Source organism: Schistocerca serialis, chromosome 7 (genome assembly GCF_023864345.2).
Source record: "Schistocerca serialis cubense isolate TAMUIC-IGC-003099 chromosome 7, iqSchSeri2.2, whole genome shotgun sequence".
Classification (NCBI taxonomy): domain Eukaryota; kingdom Metazoa; phylum Arthropoda; class Insecta; order Orthoptera; family Acrididae; genus Schistocerca; species Schistocerca serialis.
The window spans coordinates 432,929,023-432,953,558 of NC_064644.1; the positions used below are offsets into that span (position 1 = coordinate 432,929,023).

General features: G+C 42.2%; 1 protein-coding gene across 2 annotated transcripts in view; it reads left to right on the forward strand.

The window, feature by feature from the left end:
• LOC126412455 (putative mediator of RNA polymerase II transcription subunit 26) overlaps positions 1–24,536 on the forward strand; it is a 277,940-nt gene that overhangs the window by 145,525 nt on the left and 107,879 nt on the right. For both annotated transcript variants that reach the window (XM_050082064.1, XM_050082063.1), the window contains one exon: positions 21,113–21,227. In XM_050082064.1, the coding sequence (XP_049938021.1) occupies positions 21,113–21,227 (115 nt within the window). The remainder of the gene's footprint in view (positions 1–21,112; positions 21,228–24,536) is intronic.

The window sequence follows — 24,536 nt, forward strand, 5'->3', positions numbered from 1 at the left end:
TATCTATCGACATGGGATGATCCATGTGACAAGTAAGTAGAAAAAGTCACGTATGTGAAATGTTAAGGTATTACCATCTGAACTCCCATAAAATGGAATGATGACCTAAATCTAAATTTTTGAAGAGCAGAACTCTTGTTACGATTCATATTGAAGAGTCTTCAGGAATCTACCTTTTGATTTATTACTAATCTGGACAGTGCACTACGTCCTGTTTTTTCTTTTGAGAAGACTACATTTTTGAGGTAATCTGGAATATCTGCAAGATACACCATTACTGCTACCATAAAGTCTACTTAATTTATCAATATTAGAAAATGAAAGTTGCTACTCACCACATAGCAGAGATGCTGTGTAGCAGATAGGCACATAAAAAAGACTGTCACAAATAGAGCTTTTTCCCAGTAAGACCTTCATCACAAATACACAAATAGATGACTATCTCTCTCTCTCTCTCTCTCTCTCTCTCTCTCTCTCTCTCTCAAGCAAATGCAACTCTAACAAACGTCTGCTGTCTTAGGCAACTGAAACGACACTGCGAGCAGCATCAGTGCATGATGGAAGTGGCGACTGGGTGGGGGTAAGGAGGAGGCTGGGGCAGAGTAAGTTCCAGGTAATAGGTTGAAGGTGCTGGCTTACGAGAGCAGGGATTCTCTCAGTAGGAGCACAGTAATCAGTCACAAAGGGGCGTCATGCATGGTTAGGTTTATGGACTTTAGGAAGCATGTAGAAGGTAGGAGTGTGGAGACTGGTAGGGGTGAGCAGAGAGATGGACTCCAGGGAGAGGCTTTGGGATGGGTCTAAAGACTTGTGAAGTGACTGGAGATCCTTCTGGATTTCTGGAATGGGGTCACTGTGGCAAGGTTTGTGGGTGGAAGTATCTGACAGCTGGCGGAGTCCTTCAGCCAGGTAATCCTCTTGGTCCAAAAACTCAGTGGTGGAGCCTTTCCAGAGGTAGGATTGTAAGGTCAAGATCAGTTTTTAGATGGTGGACTGAGATTCTTTCTGTGGATGTAAGGTTAGTTTGCATGTTCAGGGATTTGGGGAATGATGGTGAGGCAAGGTTAAAGGTTAATAAATTCTGGAAAGTTAACAAGGGGTGATCTGGGGGCAGTGTGGGTGGATCATAGTGGAATGGAGGAGTGAACTGAGCTAGGCATGTTTCAATATTGGTCTTTGGTTGAATCTGATTAGTAGGATTGGTGTCTAAAAAAAGGTTCCACTTTAGGGACCGGGAGAAGGCGGAAAGGTCTTTAACAAGTCCTGCATGATTGAATTTGGGAGTGGGGCAAAAGGTGAGGCCTTTGGGAAAAACTGACTTTTCTGTGGGGCCAAAGCTTCTGGAGGAAAGGTTCATGACTGTGTTAGGGGTCTGTTTAGGTTCTGGATTCTGTGTGGTAGTGGGAGGGGCACCTCAAAAAGCTCTCCACCCTGCTCACTTCCTACTCTCGCCTTGGAGCATCACTGACTACCACCTATACAACAGCCTCCAAACCTCTCCAACATCCTTTCATAGCTGACAAACCCTGTCTCGCAGACCTATTACATTTACCCCGCCCTCCAAAACTCACTCCCACCACCACACTCTGCTTGCTTTCATGAAGAATTACAGCTGTACTTTCTTTTTGCTTTCAGCCATTTGCAATACCACCATAACAAAGTCTTGGGTTCAACCGAGCGAGGTGGTGCAGTGGTTAGCACACTGGAATCTCCCCCCAGGGGACTCACCACTCTTTGGTGTGTTCTTGCTTGCCAACCACGGGGCCCCAGCCATTGCAGCATTTTTTCCCTTCTGTGCTGCGTGTCTATCCTCTTACTATTCTTTTGTCTGGGGTATTATTGGGAATGTTCTGCATTCTGTCGCTGATGCGTGAACAGTCTCAACTTTGTTTTTTTCTCTCTTTTCCTTTTTTTTGTTTCCCTTCTCCTCTCGTTCCTCTGCTTCTGCATTTGAGGATCCTCTTTTTTTTTCTTCCTCCGTGTGCGCTCCTGAAGGCCGCCACACACGTCTGAAGCATATCAGGTGACTGCGTAATGCGTAATTCCCAGCCCCTGGTCGAAATGTAGAGTTTGCACTTACCCCCTGGTGCAGGCCAAGCCCAGGGAGGGGTGATTGCCTGAGCTGTAACCTTCCCAAATTGCCGATTGGTCCCTCCGTCAGGTGTTAGGGAGGTGTGACCTGAGGTGTGAACAGTCACCTAAGACAGGTTTGCCCCTTGTGAAGGGGGCCCCCAGTTGGAAGGAACGCACCATTGGAGACGCTGGCAGTCATAGGGGATGAGTTAGTCATCCTCCCCATTGACGCCGACAAAACGTAAACGTAATGAGGCTAATGATTCGAAGATCCTTTCCGCTGCACTGCGGTTCCTTGTGGTCACACGTACAGAAGACGGTCAGTCCTTTGCCATGGTCAATCCGTTTATTATCCAGAAAGGTGTTGATACAATTGCTGGCCGTATGAAATCCTGCTCTTGTTTACGGAATGGTACTTTGCTTTTGGAGATGGCATCTGATTCTCAAATGCAAGAACTGCTTGCTGCCTCGCTTCTCCACGGCTACCCTGTTTGTGTGAAGGCACTAGAACTTTGAATTCTTCCTGTGGTGTAATTTACACCTGGCTGCTTGATGGTCTAACCAAGGCTGAAATACAATCTTACCTCTCTGATCAGTGTGTCATTGTCGTCCATCGTGTAATGAAAATGATCGATTCCTCCTTGGTGCCCACCCGCACTCTTTTCCTCACCTTTGATAGGGTGGTGCTGCTGTCCAAGATCAAAGCAGGGTATGAAATTATCACAGTCCGACTGTACATTCCGAATCCAATGTGCTGCTGCCAGGTCATTGTTTCAAGCATACTCGAACATCTTGTCGACACCCAGCCAAATATGTAACCTGTGGCAGGGATGCACACGAGGGCAAATGCCCGCCTCCTTCTCCCCGCTGTATCAAATGCAATGGCGGCTCTCTGGTTTGTCCCATGTATCTTACTGAGCGGGCTGTCCAAGAGATCCAGGTAAAGGGAAAGGTTCCTTACTCAGTTGCTCACATGTTACTGGCTAGTCGCAAACCCTGTGTTCTCCTGTCGGGCATCTAAAGTTTTGTTGTTGTTACCCGTTGCTCCATGAAGGACATGGCCATGCAGACATGTGACCACAAATTCGGCTCTGAGGTTGTGAAATCGGCCAGTGTCAAGGTAGCGTCACTGTCCCCCTGTCCCGTTGTGCAACAAACCATCAAACTCTTGCCTCAAGGGGCAAAGCCACTCACTACACAACCAGCAGGCAGGGAAAGACAGGAGTACTCTCATGAAGACTTCCTCCGTCCCTCCAGCCAAAAATTACCCAAGTCTTCCTCTAACCAGAAGGGCTCAAAGAAGTCTACTAAAGACAAACAGTCTTCTTCACCAACTCGAAGATCCTGCTCGATTGTGTCGCCTCTTGGCCCCTTAGCCCGATCGGCCTCTGTCTTGCTGGTGCGCACCATTTGACTGTTTTTCAGTGTTGGACTCTACAGACCGACCGCACAAGCACACTGATGCTTCTGTGGACCCCATGAAGCAAGCAGGATCCTGCTGCTTCTGTGCCCTGTAGTAGCAACTCTACACCGGTTGTCACTCGGCAGCCACCGAGTTGACACCCTACGTCTCTTCGTCCTCATGACTGTCCTCCAGTGGAATGTTCGCGGCCTTCGGTCTCACAAAGAGGATTTCCTGCTGCTTTTAGCATTGCAGCATCCCCTTGGACTCTGCCTTCAGGAAACAAAATTGTGCCTTCACGACCGCTTTGAGCTTTCACATTACTTACCTTCCCCCTGAGGTCGGCATTCCATCTCTTGGGGGCGTCATGCTGCTCATAAGGGATGACCTTCATAGTCAACCCATCTCCCTGACTACCTGTTTTCAAGCTGCTGCAGTTCGCTTTTTCCTTCCCTGCCTGACTTTTTCCCTCTGTACCTTATATGTCCCTCCGTCATTCGCTGTCGCCAGGGCAGACTTTCTTCAGCTTCCTCCCCCACCCCACCCCCATCCCACCCTGTTTTTGCTACTCAGTGACTTCAATGCACATCATCCCCTTTGGGGTTCTCCCAAGACATGTCAGAGAGGTGCCCTCTTGGCTGACCTTCTTAACCTCTTCTGCCTTAACACGGGAGCACCCATTTTCCTTTCAGACTCCTTGCTCACCTATTCCCATTTGGACCTATCCTTTTGCACTGGCCAGCTTGCCCATCGTCTTGAGTGGTCCGTTCTTTCTGATGCCTACTTGAGCGACCATTTCCCGTGTGCCCTCCGTCTGCTGACTGCTACCCCTTCCACATGCATGCCCAAATAGCAGCTTACTTAGGCTGACTGGCAGCATTACTCCTCTCTTGCGACCTTCACAGAACGTTTCCCCAGTTATGATGACCATGTGGATTGTCTCATCAATGTTACCCTTACTGCTGCAGAACGTTCCATTCCTCACAATTCCTCTTTACCACATTGTGTCCCAGTCACTTGGTGGACTGAGGCATTCCGCGATGCATCTTGCGCACGGAGTTGTGCTCTCCGCATTTTTAATCACCACCCTATGCTGGAAAACTGCATTCATTATAAAAAGATGCGTGCAAAGTGTTGGCGTTGAGTTCTTCGGGATAGCAAAAGAACTAGCTGGATTTCGTTCACTAGTTCCTTTAACAGTTCCACACCTTCCTCTGTCATGTGGCGGACAGCTCTCTGGAACCAAGATCCATTGCCCAATTTCTGGCCTGACAGTAGCTGATGATGTCATTGTCGACCTTATTGCTATCTCCAACCTTGGGCCACCATTCTGTGGAAGTTTCGAGCTCTTCCCACTATCACCCTCCCTTCATCCATCGGAAACGAGTGGAGGAGGCTCAGGCGATACAATGCTAACACATACAACCGCATCTGGGCTGAGGGCACGTTTCGTGGACGCTGGCATGAAGCCTCTGTCATATCCATACCTAAGCCCGGTAAGGACAAAAACCTTCCTTCTAGCTACCGCCCCCTCTCTCTTACGAGCTGCATTTGCATGGTGATGGAACATATGATTCATGGCCGGCTGGTGTGGTGGCTTTAGTCTTGCCATCTACTAACGAATGCACAGTGTGGATTTCGAGCCCGCTGTTCTGCAATTTACCATCTCATTACTTTGTCCACCCATCCACCCATGTCATGAATGGTTTTCTGCGGAAATCCCAGACTGTGGCCATATTTTTCGATTTGGAGAAGGCCTACGACACCTGCTGAAGAGCTGGTATCTTCCGTACTCTTTACACGTGGGGCTCCCATGGGCACGTGCCCTGCTTTCTTTGGGCATTTTTACAAGACCGAGTTTTCAAGATACATGTGGGTTCTGTCTTGTCAGACATCTATATCCAGGAAAACGGTGTGCCTCAGGGTTCTGTCCTGAGTGTTGTCCTCTTTGTTATCGCCATTAACCTGTCTCCCGCCAGGCGTCTCCGGCTCCCTTTTTGTCGATGATTTTGCCATCTATTGCAGTTCCTCACGGACCTGCCTCACTGAGCGGTGTCTTCAGCACCATCTTGTTCATCTTCACTCCTGGAACATCAACAATGGCTTTCGCTTTTCCACTGACAACACTATCTGTATGAATTTCTGGAGGCGCAAATGGTTTCTCCCACCATCTCTACAACTTGGGCTTGTTGCCCTTCCGTTCGTTGACACTACGAAATTCCTGGGGCTTGTTCTCGGTAGGAAACACTCTTGGTCCTCCCATGGATCTTACCTGGCAGCCTTCATTTGCTTCCTAAGGACAATGCTCCAGCCTCGGTCTATTGCCTCGAGTTTCATGTCCTTCTCATGGAACCGCAATGGTACCTTTGTATACACTGATGTGTCTCGGACTGACTGTGGGATTGGGTGTGCCTTTGTCATTGGCACCTGTGTCTTTAGCTATTAGCTGCCGGCACACTCCTCAGTATTTACAGCCGAGCTGTTCGCCTTGTATCAGGCCACAGAATACATCCGCCGACTCGGCCATCCCAATTGTGTCCTCTGCTCATACTCACGCAGCATCTTCCAAAGTCTCTGTGCGCTGTACACTGCTCATCCCTTAGTGCAGTGGGTCCTGGAAAACTGTCACTTGCTCACTCTTGGTGGAGTCAGTGTCATGTTTCTGTGGGTCCCTGGTCTTGCCGGTCTGCCAGGAAGCAAGGTTGCTGACACTGTTGCCAAGGCTGCAGTCCTCGTACCTCAGCTTGCGAGTATCTGTATTCCCTCCGATGATCTCTGCATTGCTATCTGTCAGCAGGTGGTATCCCTTTGGCATTGCCAATGGTCCTCCCTCCATGGGAATAAGCTTTGGCCTATTAAGCCTCTCCTGGCACCTTGGACGACCTCCTCTCGTCCCTCCCGCTGGGAGGAGATTATTTTAACTCAACTGCGTATTGGGCACTACCTTCTTAGTCATCGTTATTTGCTCAGTGGTGCTATCCGATCACTTTGTACACATTGCGCCCAAATTTTAACTGTCCACCACTTCCTGCTGGAATGCCCTTTTTTTACATTCCAGCTTGGGTTTGTCACCTGATTTATCAGCTGTTTTAGTGAATGACGCATGGGCTGTCGACCGCATTTTACTTTGTACCTGCCAAAGCAATATTGTGAAGGCCATTTAATTTTTAGTTTTGGACCTCTGTTTTTGTATGGTCTTTTATTAGCCCCCTTTTCCACATGCCTGTTTTTAGCTGTCTCCTATTCTGTCCATTGAGACTGTGTTCGTGTTCTATAGTTTTGACTTGGGCACATATGACCCCAGTTGCTTTTTGTGACCTATAACAAAACAAAACAAACAAACACTGGAATCATATTCGGGAGGATGAAGGTTCAAACCTGTGTCTGGCCATCCTGATTTAGGTTTTCTGTGATTTCCATAATTGCTTCAGGCAAATTCCAAGATGGTTCCTTTGAAAAGGCACAGCCGACTTCCTTCCCCAATCCAATGAGACCGATGATTTGCGTACACTCATTAACAGTAACATTGTATCTTTATTGTAATTTTGTTGAAAGTATTGTTACTTCATGGCATGTGAATGAACAGCATCTGCCTATATCATGCTCCGACGAAAACCCAGTATCCACTTTCGATGTGTGCAAAATGCATTTTCTTACATTTACTTTTGTAAAGCAAAGCTGCCATCAATTCAAAGTTTTGTTTGAACACCACAGTGCTTTAGTAGACACAATCCTGTTGTTTAGGTTGTTTGCTGTTACCTTCCTCTGACCTTCAAACTGACTTAACCAACCAGTTATTAGGACTGACAGTTCCTACTGTTAAATGTGGACTATAGTTTTTACTGTGAACTTTCATCGTGACTACTCTTTTTTTGAACCAGGTATAATGTTTTATACAATCTCATAAATTTAATTGCTAGTTGAAACTGCTCATTAGAATAAATAAAATTTTCAAAGCAATCTGCTGTACCCCCCCCCCCCCCCCCCCCCCCCCCCCCGCCCCGCCCCCGAATTATTGAAATTTATTCAGTTTAGTCATACGGTTCCTATGATAAGCAATCTGTATATAGAATCCCATTCCTTACTCAGCTAACTGTTTATAAATTTCCAACAAGATGTTAGACACATGACAGTGACTACCAGATGGATATGCAAAATTCATTAATTGGGGAAATATTTCAGATTTGATTTTTTATTATCTCAGTACTCTTTTATTGCAGTTCTGTGCACCACATTGCAGTCACTGGTCCAGACCTCCGCAACTCCTAGTGTCATAAGTCATCTATTGTACTGTCATTGCCTTCGTACTATACGTTATAAATTAATTGGCTACTTCCTCCCATTGAAATATGGAAAATGTGTACATTCCCAGACTGCTGTTTGAACTAAACATGTGATGATCACATTAGATACGGAATTACATTACCCACATGCTTTGTAGTTGTAACTGTCACTAAACTTATCAATTTGTATTGATAAGAGGTTGCAGGAAGGATCTGTGGTGCCTCCAGTATAGAATCAAACAATATTTCTGCCACTGTAAAATTCCTTTCCCTCCAGAAGGAGTGGAGGAGAATAAGTGATATTGTGTGTAATATATTACTCCATTTTGGTGAAGCATAGCGATTTGTTGTTGTGTGTTCAGTGTTTCGAATCTACCAACACAAGAACTGGAAAATGCTATTGCCACTGGCTCAACTTCAATGTTGTAAAGGGGGATAACTCACGTCAAGCTGTTGAATGTGTGTATACAAGTTAAACAATGACTTGGTGTGTGATTATGTGGTAGGGACCCACAAAGTCAAAAAGTGCCTCCGGAAAATGATCATAAATTATGGGGAATTTTCCAGCACATGATATAGTAAACATCATAATTTTATTCTGCTGGTAAATTGCCCATGCCATAGGCTATTTTTCATGTCATTCTTTAAGTTTGACCAGACAAATTGCAAAGATGGGCTTTGCTGAAGATTTCTCACCTGGACATACAGTGAAACCCTGCCTTTACGCTTTTCAAGGGACTTAAAAAAAATGGTGTAAAATTCAGAAAAATGTAAAATGTGGGAAATACCGTTTTAAGCTGTAAAAGTTAAGTGTAGGATACCCCCACTCCATTTTCACACTTTATGTATATGTACATAATAGGCATTGAAACACTTGTCAGGAGTTTTTTTATTTTCTAATAAAAACTGCTGATGTAATGGTAACAGATAACTGTCTGGGCAGTAGAGACATTTGACTCAGTTTCATACACCATAATCGATGTTTTTGGCAAGCCTGCTGCTGTTGTTTATTATTTAAATAATGAAACACTGCACCAGTTACATATTTTTTCATGCTTAGCTCGACGCGTTAAAAGAATTTTTCTCGTTGTCAAGTATTTTGCATGGCGTTTGCATCTGTGTTCTGCATCTCGTGCACACTATTCATCTTTTTGAAGTTATCAGGTATTGTGCCTCCTCAGTTACGTAGATAAACCCAACACACATGCTAAGTATCACTTACATTCTTTGTTTGTGTAACATAAAAAAAAAAAAAAAAAAAAAAAAGACATACATAAATACTGCACCTGTCAATGAGAGTAAATTCCCGAAACACGTTTTGCCCAGCATAAAAAAATACGTATTTGGCACTGTGTTTAAACCAAAACATATGAGCAACGCAAAGTGAGTGAAGGTTTCAACTAGTTCCACAAGTGATCAAATGACGAAACAAAAATGTGACGATCACAACATTCATGAAATTGCACATGCGCAGTAGGGACAGTTTGGAAATGGTTGTGATTGATCATGATATCTTGATTTGAATTAACCTTGACCACCCATAAGCGGTATTGAGAGACCGGTTTACAAAATCCTATGCTAGTTACTCCCATCAGCCACTAAGCCGAGTAGAGCTTGGCAGTGGCAGGATATACAGTACAAATTGTTCTAACTTTTACACGTTTACTGCTCCATACCCACTGAGCGGAATGCCCTGGTGTCAAGAAACTTAATCACGTAATGTCTGTAAACACTGCTTGACATACATCATCATTCCAGCATCATTTTATGTCAGTTTTTTCTCCACAAACATTTTTTTATAAATCGTAAATCATGGGAAAATTGTAAATATGATGACACAAAACCGGGTGCGAATTAATGTTGTGGACATAGGAAATTTGACAGAAGTGGGGAACATAAAAGTGGAGTTATACTGTACTAGGTCGTGATAATGCATCAGCATTGTGATCCCTAATCCATCAGGAGCAGTAAATTGCTTAAATTTCAGTGGAGTGCTGCAACTTTATTTGTGATTTCGAAGTTCTTCTTCTTCTCCTTCTTCTTTTTGAGACAGGTATTTCATCATTCTATGTCATCTCTAATTCTTCCAGCCACTATGCTTTTTGTGCCAAATATATGACTCAAATCAGTTGTGAATTGAGAAATGTCCTGAATATAACAGAGTTGCAGTGATGAAGTCTTCTCATTCTTCTGTTTTAATCAAAAAGTTGCTGGGAAATGATATTTGTACACAGAAAATCTGCTCCTTTCAGAGTAGATATTTGAAATATTTTAACACGCAATAAATATGGAGAAATTCCTTGCTGTAAGTTTACCAATCCTTCTGGTCAAGGAAAAACGTTTTCCTAAAAGTTTTCCAACTTCCATCCTGTTTCTGTTGCTCAGCTGCTGTTGCGACGGAGTTTGAACCATTCGTAAACGGGGCCAGTCTATTCCCCACACTTCGGAAGATTAGTAGTGCAGCTTGGGCTAGTTCTTTTACTGCATTTTTCGAACTGTTCTGTGCTTCTTGAGTACAGTAAGTTGTGCTTTTGCCATTATTCTGACTTCCTTTCAGATAGTTTTAATATCATATGTTTGTATTATTCAAAGGTAGTGCAAGTTCACAATTACAACTAGTTTATAAATAACTATGGCTATGTGGGCAGTTACTGGAAGTGAGCAGATATGTGTGTTTCACTACAAGTTTCGTTTTTAATAAACTACTTCACAAATTAGTTAGTTAAAGTTTTATTGTTTCCATCTGCTGCTGTTGTTGTTGTTGTGGTCTTCAGTCCAGAGACTGCATTTATGCAGCTCTCCATGCTACTCTATGCTGTGCAAGCTTCATCATCTCCGAGTAACTACTGCAACGTACGTCCTTCTGAATCTGCTTAGTGTATTCATCTCTTGGTCTCCCTCTATGATTTTTACCCTCCACGCCTCCCCCCAGTTCTAAATTGGTGATCCCTTGATTCCTCTTCTCCCCAGTTCTATTCATTACCTCCTCATTAGTTACATGATCTATCCATCCAATCTTCAGCATTCTTCTGTAGCACCAAATTCAGGGTGTATATGACCCGGGACAACTGGGAAATCTGGAAAAAAACAGGAATTTTTTCATATGGGAGAAAACTGGGAAAAACCTGGGAATTTTTCATTGTTTTTGCTTTCAGTTAAATGTTTGTAATTTTGACTGGTAAGAATTGATTCTCTAGCAAGGAATGTTCCTGTATCCTGCTACTGGAGAATGACACTGCAGCAATAAAATATAAACAAGAAAAAAATAAAACTTTAGTGTCAAAAGAAATGTGCCTTTTACAACAACAAAACACCGTGCACCATGCAAACAGCAAAAATATGTCAAAGGCCTTAGGACAAAGACTACGTAATATTTAGTAACAAACCTCTGTCCATATCAAACCTACTAACTACCAGCAATATCTCCACTTCGACAGCTGGCACCCATTCTGTACCAAGAAGTTCCTCCCATACAGCCTAGCCACCTGTGGTCGTCGAATGTGCAGTGACAATCAGTCCTCCTCTAAATATACTGAGGGTCTCACTGAAGCCTTCACCAACCGTCATTATCGTCCCATCCTTGTGCAAAAACAAATCTTCCGTGCCTTATCTTTCCAGTATCCCACCAGCTCCCAAAGTCCCACAGTCCAGCCACAGAGGAGCATTCCCCTCGTAACTCAGTACCATCCGGGACTGGAGCAACTGAATTAAATTCTCCGCCAGGGTTTCAATTACCTCTCATAGTAGCAACAGCAATTGAGAGATTCATACCTCATAAATTGGTAAGAGATGGAACTGATCCCCCATGGTACACAAAACAGGTCCGAATGCTGTTGCAGAGGCAACTGAAAAAGCATGTGAAGTTCAGAAGAACGCAAAATCCCGAAGATTGGCTAAAATTTACAGATGCGTGAAATTTGTCACGGACTTCAATGCGAGATGGCTTTGATAGGTTGCACAACGAAACATTGTCTCTAAATTTGATAGAAAATCCGAAGAAATTCTGGTCGTATGTAAAGTACACAAGCGGCAAGACGCAGTCAATACCCTCGCTGCGCAGTGCTGATGGTACTGTTACCGACGACTGTGCCGCCAAAGCGGAGTTATTGAACACAGTTTTCCGAAATTCCTTCACCAGGGAAGACGAATGGAATATTCCAGAATTTGAAACACGAACAGCTGTTAGCATGAGTTTCTTAGAAGTAGATACCTTAGGGGTTGCGAAGCAACTCAAATCGCTTGATATGGACAAGTCTTCGGGTCCAGATTGTATACCGATTAGGTTCCTTTCAGATTACGCTGATACAATACTCCCTACTTAGCAATCATATACAACCGCTCGCTCACTGATAGATCTGTACCTACACATTGGAAAATTGCGCAGGTCGCACCAGTGTTTAAGAAGGGTAGTAGGAGTAATCCATCGAACTACAGACCTATATCATTGACGTCGGTTTGCAGTAGGGTTTTGGAGCATATACTGTATTCAAACATTATGAATCACCTCGAAGGGAACGATCTATTGATACGTAATCAGCATGGTTTCAGAAAACATCATTCTTGTGCAACGCAGCTAGCTCTTTATTCGCACGAAGTAATGGCCTCTATCGACAGGGGATCTAAAGGTGATTCCGTATTTCTAGATTTCCGGAAAGCTTTTGACACCGTTCCTCACAAGTGACTTCTAATCAAGCTGCGGGCCTATGGGGTATCGTCTCAGTTGTGTGACTGGATTCGTGATTTCCTGCCAGGAAGATCGCAGTTCGTAGTAATAGACTGCAAATCATCGAGTGAAACTGAACTGATATCAGGTGCTCCCCAGGGAAGCGTCCTGGGACCTCTGCTGTTCCTGATCTATATAAATGACCTGGGTGACAATCTGAGCAGTTCTCTTAGGTTGTTCGCAGATGATGCTGTAATTTACCATCTAGTAAGGTCATCCGTAGATCAGTATCAGTTGCAAAGCGATTTAGAAAAGATTGCTGTATTGTGTGGCAGGTGGCAGTTGACGCTAAATAACGAAAAGTGTGAGGTGATCCACATGAGTTCCAAAAGAAATCCGTTGGAATTCGATTACTCGATAAATAGTACAATTCTCAAGGCTGTCAATTCAACTAAGTACCTGGGTGTTAAAATTACGAACAACTTCAGTTGGAAAGACCACATAGATAATATTGTGGGGAAAGCGAGCCAAAGGTTGCGTTTCATTGGCAGGACACTTAGAAGATGTAACAAGTCCACTAAAGAGACAGCTTACACTACACTCGTTCGTCCTCTTTTAGAATATTGCTGCACGGTGTGGGATCCTTACCAGTTGGGATTGACAGAGGACATCGAAAGGGTGCAAAAAAGGGCAGCTCGTTTTGTATTATCACGTAATAGGGGAGAGAGTGTGGCTGATATGATACGCGAGTTGGGATGGAAGTCATTAAAGCAAAGACGTTTTTCGTTGCGGCGAGATCTATTTACGAAATTGCAGTCACCAACTTTCTCTTCCGAATGCGCAAATATTTTGTTGAGCCCAGCCTACATAGGTAGGAATGATCATCAAAATAAAATAAGAGAAATCAGAGCTCAAACAGAAAGGTTTAGGCGTTTGTTTTTCCCGCGCGCTGTTCGGGAGTGGAATGGTAGAGAGATAGTATGATTCTGGTTCGATGAACCCTCTGCCAAGCACTTAAATGTGAATTGCGGAGTAATCATGTAGATGTAGATGCCCTGAAATGAGAAATGTCCTACCCACTATCCTTCCCACCTCTCCTACTGTGGTATTCCGCCGTCCACCGAACCTACACAGTATTCTCATCCATCCTTGCACAACTCCTGCTCCCAATCCCTTACCTCATGGCTCATACCCCTGTAATAGACCTAGATGCAAGACCTGTCCCATACATCCTCTTACCACCACCTACTCCAGTCCGGCCACTAACATCACCTATCCCATCAAAGGCAGGGCTACATGTGTAACCAGTTATGTGATTTACAGGCTAAGTTGCAACCACTGTGCTGCATTCTATGTAGGCATGACAACCAACAAACTGTGTGTCCGCATGAATGGCCACCGACAAACTGTGGCCAAAAAACAAGTGGACCACCCTGTTGCTGAACACACTGCCAAACATGATACCCCTCATCTCAATGACTGCTTCACAGCCTGTGCCATATGGAGCCTTCCCACCAACACCAGCTTTTCTGAATTGCGCAGGAGGGAACTTTCCCTGCAATACATCCTACATTCCCATAACTCTCATGGCCTCAACCTTCCTTAGTCACTGGCCTCAGCCCTCCAGTCCCCTTCCTCTTCCCATTCCAGCACTACACAGCTGTCATTTCACCGCCACACCCAGTGTTTTAATTTCTTTTTATTTCTCTCCTTTCCGTTACTTACCCCTTCCCCCCCTCCTCACCTTCTCTCCTGCCCTCCATCTAAACTGCAACATTTCACTGTCCGCCACTCCCACCATACTATCCCTCCCCCTCGCCGCCCCAGCCTCCTCCTTACTCCCATCCAGTCGCCACTCCCATCATGCACTGGTGCTGCCTCACGCAGTGTAGTTTCAGCTCTCTGAGACTGCAGACGTGTGTGCAAGTTGCATTTGTGTGAGTGTGTGTATGTGCGTGTGTGCCTACTGCTGACAAAGGCCTTAATGGCCGAAAGCTATGATTGTGTGGATCTTTCTATTGTACCTATCGCGACTCAGCATCTCCGCTATATGGTGAGTAGCAACTTTCCTTCTCTGGTATTGTTAGTAACAATAAATTGTTTTCTATGAGTGTGACATCACAACTGTTTACATTAGGTTCGTTTGACTGGCTCATGTGCATGCGCAGTTTACTCGCGTATGGAGCAGTACCTTCTCGCACTTCCCGCTTCTTGAAGTGTGGCTGTTAGTTGTATGAGCAGTAAGCAGCAAGCAGCCAGATGGTAATGAGAAAAATTTTTCTCTCGCGCCCTAGCTGCCAGATTCGCGCATGCGCAGAGTTCTCTGAGTTGTCGTGGGGAGGGGGTTAGTCGCCACCTGACCTCTGTTTGAGTTAAGTGATTATGCTGTTTCCTCTTCGTTTACAGCTCCCACATCAATTGAAAACAAAACGTATTTCTGCGGCAGGGAGTTATCAAGTGAATTGTAATACATTCATGTAATTATGGAGGGCAAAAATATATTATTAGTTTCAGTTTTCCGATTTTTTATTATTTCCAAATTATTAGCAGTCAAGAATTAATTGCCTTGTTGAACAATGAAGTTATTTTTGTCAGTTTGCTAAAGAAATTTGTTTTTATTAATCTTTCTGCTGAGGCAATCAATTTATTTGAAACGAAGTGTTTCATTCCACAATATTGGCTAGTTCCAACTGTTTGCTGAATTTCAAGTGCACGTTTTCGTCTTCTGCCATGTATGGCATTATGCCATAATAAACAACCAAATATGAGATAGTACAGTACTGGTACTCCAAGAAAATTTACATCCCAAAAATCACACAGAAAAGCTTAATATCTGACAAAATCCCGTTGCTTTTGGAGTATCCTCTGATGTCCTGTTTCTTTTATGGCGTAATGTAAGCTCTCTTAGTGCCTTATACATACAAACATGCAGGCTTTTTACACAACTGCAGCCGCGCATGCACAATAATGCTTGTTTTCTGGCACTCTCTGGCAACTGCTAAATCGAATCTATTTCTAACAGTCTCGGGATAGTTTTGTGAACGGTGGTTCGAAAAGCATTACCAAGTAAAAACATAGCACAAAATTGGCTGACTCTCCTGAACCATTGCCCAGGAGTAGAACATTCAAAGGTGCACAGAGTGGTGACCTTGGACGCCGATACACTGGTGCAATTGTTGAATGAAAGAATTAATTACTGCTTCCAGTGTTGCCTGCTGCAGAAAATTACAAGCAAGCATGATACGTCCCTGCATGTCCTCTGAAGTTGGAATATCACGGTGCACAACGTCTTTAATGCATCCCCAAAGAGAAAAGTCCAGAAGATTTCAATCAGGAGACCTAGCAGGCCAAGTAACTGTTCCTCCTCGACCAATCCATATGGCAGTATACCTTCAGTTCAGTACACGATATGCGCGCAAGGCTTTATCTGCTGGACATCCATTGTGTTGATACCACATAAACATTCTGTTTCTTAGCAGCACTTCATCTAGAAGAGGAGGTTTGTCTGAGGAAGTTGGCATAAGCTGTACCGGTTAGACTACCATTGATGAAATAAGATAAAATAGTTGTTGTACCAAGCATCCCACACCAGACGGTAACTCTCCATTGACGCTGATGTTCCACCTGTCTAAGCCATCGTGGGTTGTCACTGGACCAATAATGCATGTTCCTTGTATTTACCTGTCCTTTGTTTGAGAAAGAACATTCATCGGTAAATAGAACATTGGAGAAGTAGTTTGGGTTATGGGAATTTGCTGCTGTGCCCACTCACATAACTGTACAGGATTCTGGAAATCATTCCCATGCAATTCTGGATGTAGGTGTACACGGTAAGGCTGGAACTGGTGACTGTTAGAATACTATGTACACTAGTTTTAGGAATGCCAATCTCATATTCAAGCTGTCGTGCTGACATGGCGATTCATAGCAACGGAAGTGAGAATAGTAACTTTGGCAGCTTCGTCTGGGCGAGGGCTACGACGATTGCGTTGTCGTGGTTCGAAACTTCCCGTTTCCTGAAGCGTCGCAACAAGGCAAGAAAACAACTATCGGGAAGGTGGCTTCTTGTCAGGATATTGCTCTCTGTACAGTTCCACTGCATGCGTAGCATTTCACCTACCTTCAACAACAACAATAAAAGAAACGTTATGTCGATGCAGTTTGTAGGAAGGACAGCCTTTACTGTATGCCTACTATATACCACAGTATTTAAAAGGACTAAACTACCCGTACATAAGAAAACAGTATTCAGTTACTGTTCTGCTAACTTACATTCCCCATAGATGAGTAGCATTTCTACCTTCTCTTTGTTGGCATACATTCTACTCGCACAACTTTTTAACTCACGATGGTTAACGGAATGATGGGTGTGCATTCTACTTATGTTTACATTTGTCCTCTGTCAATGTCAGCACTTGGATGCGTTCAATTATCCGGAGTACCTGCACTAAGCGCTGGGAGCGTCAATGTCAGTGTTATGTTATGTAACTAATAACATTGTGTTTCAGTGAATGGTACACTGTGATACATTTTTGAATAGGTCTTTAGGAGAGGAAAAGAATTAACAAATAAAAAATACAGGATGTCATTTATAAAAGTCATACCACCGTTCGTATCTTTGTAAAAAAAAAAAAAAAAAAAAAAAAAAAAAGGCTACGATGAAGGCAATCATGTTGATTCATGTCCTCCAAATGGCTAAAGAACATTTGTTTGAAACATTTTGTAATTTGCATTTGGACAAACAGTTATTTAGGGGGGTCAAGATAAATGGGACACCCTGTATATACATATATAATCTGCGTTTTGGAAAGATTTCTGCATATTTTCATGCTGTGTTTGGTGGAATTTGAATATATGTTTGTAATACAAAATATGCAGGGTAATACATAATATCTAGGGTCGCCAAAGCGCAAGAAACTGCACACGAGCGTGATGTGCGGGCTGAGGCTTGGCTTTACCTGGTACTACTCAGAAGTATTCAAAAAGCGTAACACTTCATTTAGCATTACTGTGCAATATTTTTTATTTGGCACAACTTTCTTCAATTTTGCAGTATCATGGTGTCAGCACTGTTTACCCTTCGCTATTTGCCCATGGTATAAAAGTAGTTCACAAGTCCAGTGGCTGTCTGCATAAAAAGAGGCAGTCTTGTGACTTATCCTCACAAGCCTTTAAAAATGGATGGGGACGTCAGAAGAAAAAAATAAGAATTCTCAGTATCTGTTATGTGATATAAAGTAGCATAATTTACGAGTAGCGTAAATTTGCTACGGAATGACATTAAAACACCACGCAGAAAGTATATAAAGATTTAGTTGATGATAAAACCTCAAAAAATTAAAATAACTGGCAGATGGGATTCAACAAGAAGCACTTCATGCTAAATTTGCAGGCATGGAGAAAGTGATGAAATTGGGGGTATAAATAGTAAATTTTCTGAAGTTGTGCACATTATTTCGCTGACAGCCGCATTTTAAGTGCAGTCACATTCCCCACATTAAGACATTGCAAGCTGAGAAACAACTCATTTTTGATTTGATGGGGCTACATTTAAAAAGAAAATCACACTGTGGAAGGGACAAATTCTCACAAAAAATATCGTCCATTTCTCTAAGTTTGCTTACATTAAAGAAATTGCACGATTTGAAAAATTCATAATGGCCTTAAGAAATTTACAAGTATAGTTTTCAAAACATTTTGAGCAATATTACATCTGTTTTTGGTTGTTTCTGCATGTGCAGATGGAAGTGGTCAATCTGCAACATAATCCCCTTTGAAAGAAAAATTCTTTTACTTTAAAATTGTCCTTGAGGTCTAGTTCCCACATCTCGATAACGATGTAGCAAATGTCATGAAATGTTTTGATCAATTTGTGTGTGTGGAAGGCTGCCCTCCCCCTTCTCTATTATGAAACTTGGCCATCCCTGACTTATGATGTAGACAGGTTTATCTAATTCTGGTGAAGTTCATGACCTGGGAGTTTGTAGGTGAAAAACTATACTCATGACTTTGTACCCTTATGGTCATCTGAACATTTGTTACTGCAATAGCGGAAATTCTGCTTGTGACAATTAAAAGAAGTGTAGTACTCTAGTTAGAGGCCCTTGGACTCCCATTTCCTTGAACATGATGATTACTAAGGGCTCCACCAGCTAACTTGAAAATGATGAAGGGATAATAAATTTGTATTAAAAAGTCTCTATATTGCCACAGAGGCCACACCAATGCAACATAGCTAAGATGTGGTGTCATCGTGTACTGCTGTATGCCTCTTGGAAGTTAAGGAACAACTTCCAGGTGTCAATGAAGAGTGGAAATCTCCTAAAAAGCTGACTCCAGTCATGAACGGTGGTCAGCTGTGGATCTCCACCATTGAAATCTGTGCAGTTTGTATCTGCAAACAGGAAGCTGACTTTCACCATTTCAAAGCCTGTGATTGGCAATCCTTTTTATGAGTTTACGTAAGCTCACTATCAAACTGATCTGTCTATAGCTGCCTATATTGTGGGAATTTGTGCCAGATTTCAACAGTGATACAATGATATTTCCTGTCAACTGGTTACGGACAACTCTGTATTGCTAAATCTTATTAATCATCATCAAGATACTTTGTCTGCTATAGTCACTAAGATAGTGAAGTATTTCTCTGTGTATGGCATCTGGCCTTCGGGAGGTATCTTTCAACTGTGCCAGTGCATTCTGGATTCCAGTCTGCAAAAGGGGCATCTGTAGTGTGTTAAAAATTACATTCTGTAATGTAGGACACATTTGTATCATCTTTTGCAACTGCAATAAAAGTCTAATTTAGACTACACACATTTCACTTTCTTTTAAACATGCCAGAGAAATGCCAGATGTAAGAAAGAAATATCGCTGATATTTCCTATCATATACCAACTTTTTTCACTAAGGCGGCACCACCAGACTTGTAAAAATTCAGTGCAGGAGCCCCATCAGTTAGGGTTGATGAAAGGTTTTATCAACAGAGTCATGCTTGTCCAATATGTTTTTTGAGCAAGAAAAATGCCATCGGCTGTAGTTGTAGTACATTGATATCAACCAGGGCACTTGCCGCTTCATTGACCTCAATGTAAACAAATCTCATAAATGTGACAAGTTGTTGTGCAGTGTCTTAAATCACCACTCTTGACCAAATCCAAAGATAAAAAAATTTGATTCTGGTTTTTCTACTCCACTTCCACATTGTTTGCCGTTTATTCAATGTCTTGACAAACTGTTCTCACTAAAAGAGGAAAAGAGCAATTTCCTTTTGGCACAAAATTCAAATCATACACAGATGGTTTAACACATTTCATAATATATTGGTATTGAACAGTTCAGAAATTTTCAACATATGACTTACATAAAAAGACAGGATATGTTGTTTAAAGCTAGATCATCAAACCAGTCTGGGAGAAGTACAAAGAATTTCAGTGACACACTTGACTGAAACGGCCAAGCACAGCAGCTGTTGCGAGTAATTACCTGAAGTCTTGTTATGAAATGCGATACTGGAGAACCAATACTGAGGTGCAGTTTCCAAGGTACTTGGGTTTAAAAGTTCATCGAAATAAGAATATTGGGAAAACTCGTGTGGATGTATGGAAATTTTAGTTTAAATAAGATTTGGGATCTGGTACTTGATTTATTAAGATCTCACCCAACATCTCATCTGTCAAAACAGGTAAACACAGGGGGAAGCATATTTCACTAAAATTGCTGTGGATGTTGCTTGGGTGGCTTTGCAGGTGGAAGGAGTCAAACAACACAATATCACCACACATTATGTTTGGGGTCCAGGCAACTAACACTCGAGATACCACTTGCAGCACTTGAAGGATACCAGTTGGTCAGTCACACAAAAACGGTGTTGTCAACTCAACGAGAAACTTAAAATCAAGTCAGCAATACAATAATAACCTCTTTTGATGTGCTGGTCTGTGGATCAGTGCTTGTTCTGCATTGGGAGTTATTGTCATTTCTCATAACTGTCTTCTGTCCACAATTTGCCATACGCAGATTAAGAATATCTAATTGGGAGAATAAAACTGTCTCCTAAATGTGTCTCAGTCCCCCTCTGATAATTCCCAGACAGTATAGTGTGTTCTTAACCAGTTGCACATCAAGTAGTACACAAAATATGTTTACCTCAATATAAATGTATTGCAAACAGTAATAGATAATAATATCCAGAAATTTTCTCGTTACACAATCCCTCTGTATTATTCTTTGTTTTCCATCTATCTCCTGTGTGTTTCTTGTAGTTCAGCAACCTTGCTGTCTCATTTGCAATCACATGCTTCATGTGTGTCTTTACCACTTTGACAACTAACCAATTTTAATGTCAAGAAGTTACGTAAGACCTTTGTTCAAACATGTTGACTATTGTATCCAACACTATAAAGTTGAATAACTTCCCCAGCTAGTAGTCCACAAGTATTTGTTATTACAGAAAACATGAGCCCCTCAGAATGGTCACAGCAGTAGGCAAAGATTGTTGTTTGGTGTGCCTGAAGTATTTTAATTAATGCTGGAATAGTGATGCCTTAGTCAAGATTTTGGTATCAGAAAATGGAAGATGTAGTCTTAAAAACAACTGTACAGAAAATAAAACCTTATTAAATTTGTAAACAATATATGTATATGTGTAGTACGAGTGTTATTTACTTATTACTGAAATTTCCTTTTCAGATGCTTACCTCCAGTGCTGTCAACGCTTCAAACTCTGTTGGATCTGCCTCGACAAATTCCAGTGTGATCCTAAGCAGTCCGACTAACACCGGTCCTGTACTCTCTGTACCAGTTGGTAAGAATATTTCTCGTGTGCAAACCCCTAATAAATTGTGAAATATTTCTGGAAGCCTATAAAACCTTACAGTCCTGAATAAGTGTCTGGTAACTAAAATACTGATCACGAGCCACTCAAAAAGTAACTCGTGTAAAAGGATTAGGTCACTGCTCCACAGCTCTCTCTCTCTCTCTCTCTCTCTCTCTCTCTCTCTCTCTCTTTTTCTTTCTTTCTTTTTATTTTATTTTAAAGAATGAATGAAAGAAAGAAAGAAGCAACAATAAATGAATATATAATGAGAGATAGCGAACGGTCTGCACCAGACATTGAACAAGTATTGTTGATTGTTGTTATTAATTTTGATCACTAGGTCACCTCCCCGGATAATGAAACTCTCCAAGCATATGTATGGTGAAGTAAAATAGCAAATTATTCTGTACCTTGACTTTCATGAGATGGGGGATCAGACGTACTGACTCTGCAAAAAAATAATGTGACTCCTTGTTTCATTTAGGAACTCTTCTTCTTTTTAATATTTATGTATTTTTTATTGTGTGACTTTTTCAGTCTTTATTTCTCTATTCTTCCACTGCTCAAAACATTTAGGCATGTTACTTTTTGTACAGCTACACGGAAGCACTTTTGGAACGGAGGAACATGCCTCTGCTTGTAATAATTTCAACCATTGTACATAAGCTCTGGGAAATTGGTCTACAGTACAGTATGTCACAAGAGCTTTGAAAACATATTGGTTAAATAGGCAGCGTAGATAAAAGATCTCTCCCTAACAACTTTCATAGAATCCGATTTCTGGAATCAAGAGAAGTCGTCAGTCATATTCACTGGGCTGATGGCTGGATATTATAGTGTCTGGAGGCAAGGTGTCATACTGAAATTTCTACAATAGATGGAGCTAAATGATGGCCTGCCACAGGGATATTTCCTGGCCCCCCTCCTGTTCAATTTGGATATGCTGTTGACTGGGCACTCGCAGTGAGGCATAGAGGTCTTGACGTGGGAGTCCATATTGGTCAGTGATTTATTAACTATTGGCGAATGTCTCCACAAATAAAGGTTGCAGCAAAGTGCCAGTAAGTAGTAGTCTCAATGTTCGACTTAAACAAGATGTTGGCCAACAGAGCTCACGGTCCACTTTGAAGGAAGATTACTCAGATGTAGCAGAAACCCAAAGTATATAGGGCTACACTCGATAGAACGCTCAGTTAAAATGACTATATATTAACCCTAGGATGACCAAGCCTTTTTTTTTTTAACTTGGATGACTGGGGGGAGGGGGGGTGGGGTCTGCGAGCCCACAGGTATTAAATAAGTTTACTGACGAAAGATTACAACTTTCAAAATGGTTTATGTATTTTAACTAAGGCATCGGTTTATAAATGTTGTTAATTGTTATAAATATTGGATTGAGTGAATAAAAAATTGACATATTACAATACAAAACACAGATGTGGTCATATACAATAGACTACTCTGGGTCCTCAACTTCAAGGCAAGAGACACACTTCACAATTTTTTCTGAATGTGTGTCGCACACATGTTTATGACACTGTCCATAATACTGTTTTGGTTTAGTTAGATTGTTATGCTTCTGCTTCTTTGTTTTAGCTTTTCTTACACAAATATGGCACCAACCTTTCCTTGCAGGAGGCTGGCGTGCTTCTGTTGTCTCTTCTTTGATTTTATTTTGTAGAATAGTCTCCATTGATTGAACAATTTGGTTAGATAACCCTCTTGCGCTGACACTTCTTTCTTCTACCTGCAATTTCACTAGTTCCATTCCAGCTTGCAGAAGATAAAGTTTCCGTTTGTTGTGTTTCTTTTCATTCCATCTTGGATGTTGCTGGATGAATATGGTGGTTGCATTGATAGCACAAATGTCGATGAGAGAGTAAAATACAGATAGAGGCCATCTCTTTGTTCCCCTCTCGCAGGTGTACATACGCGCCATTTGATCAATGGTATCAATTCCATCTTTAGTGGAATTATAATATGCATTTATCTCGGTTTTATTCTTCTCTCCTCCAACAGTGCCTTTATCTTGGTGCATTGTTGACAACATCATTAAGTTTTTACTTGGTTTCGTTTTTGCTGTGTAGGACACCAAAGTTACTGGAGGCCTACCTGTTGATGGGTCTGTGAACAAGAACATTGATGAATATAGTTCTCGATTTGACGTGTTCTTCATTATGTCTGGAATATGCTTCCTGTTTGACTGGAGATTTCCTACTGTAGTAACTTTGTAGTCTTGATGTAACTCTTCCGCCAAATCCACCGATGTGTAGTATCGGTCTGTAGTAATATTTCGACCAGTATTTTTCACAGGTGCTACCAGACGTTTGGCAACAGCTGCTGAACCCCGTTCTTTCGACAAATTCTGAACATTACCAGCATAGGGTTCCATATGCAAGATGTATCTGTAAACTGCATCGGACATCATGCGTATAAGGATGCAATACTTGCTCGGTTTATCCTTCATAAATACTTTGAAGGGGCAGTGCCCTCTAAACAAGCTGAGCATCTCATCAACGGTGAGGTGGACCCATGGTTTATACAGTAGTGGAAACCTATCATTCACTTTGTTGAAAACATCACGGATTGCTGTGAACTTGTCTTCTTCCCTTCTTAGCTGGCGGGTACTTTTGTCATCAAACCTTATGATTGCAATAAGTTACTTGAAATGTTCTCTTGCCATAATACCCTTGTAAACTGGCCGACCCATTAGGTCTGACCAAAGATCGTGTACACTGACAGAGTTGTCCTTATTTGCCCCCGTAAGTATCAGGATTCCTATGAAGGCATACAATTCTTTCTCATTAGTCAAAGTAACATTTCGCCTAACTGCCTCTTCATTTGAATGTTTTACTGTAACATCCATGACGTCAGACGTAAGAAGTAACTTCAAGGCTTCTCCAGGTGAATGGCAAACACCAGCTGGAGTTACTCCTGCCTGCTCTCTTACTATGTTAGCAACAGACCTCCGAGGAATTCTAGGCTGTGTGGTTACGTATCTTCTTCCAGACTTGGCCACAATAACATCCTAATGGTCACTGCCTGAAGCTGCGCTATCTTCATCTTCTCTAACATCCACATCACTTTCCTGATCTGATTCATACTCCATAACACCATCCTCATATTCACTTTCACTCCCCGAGTCAGAATCTTCATCTAAAATTTCATTCAGAACTCTTTCTAAAGACGAGTCACGTATTCTTTTAGTCATTTCTAAGTCTGAGTGTGAACGCTAGGGAACTGCACTAACTCACTGCAAGTTTACAAGATAAATAACAGCTGAGTGACATCAACAAT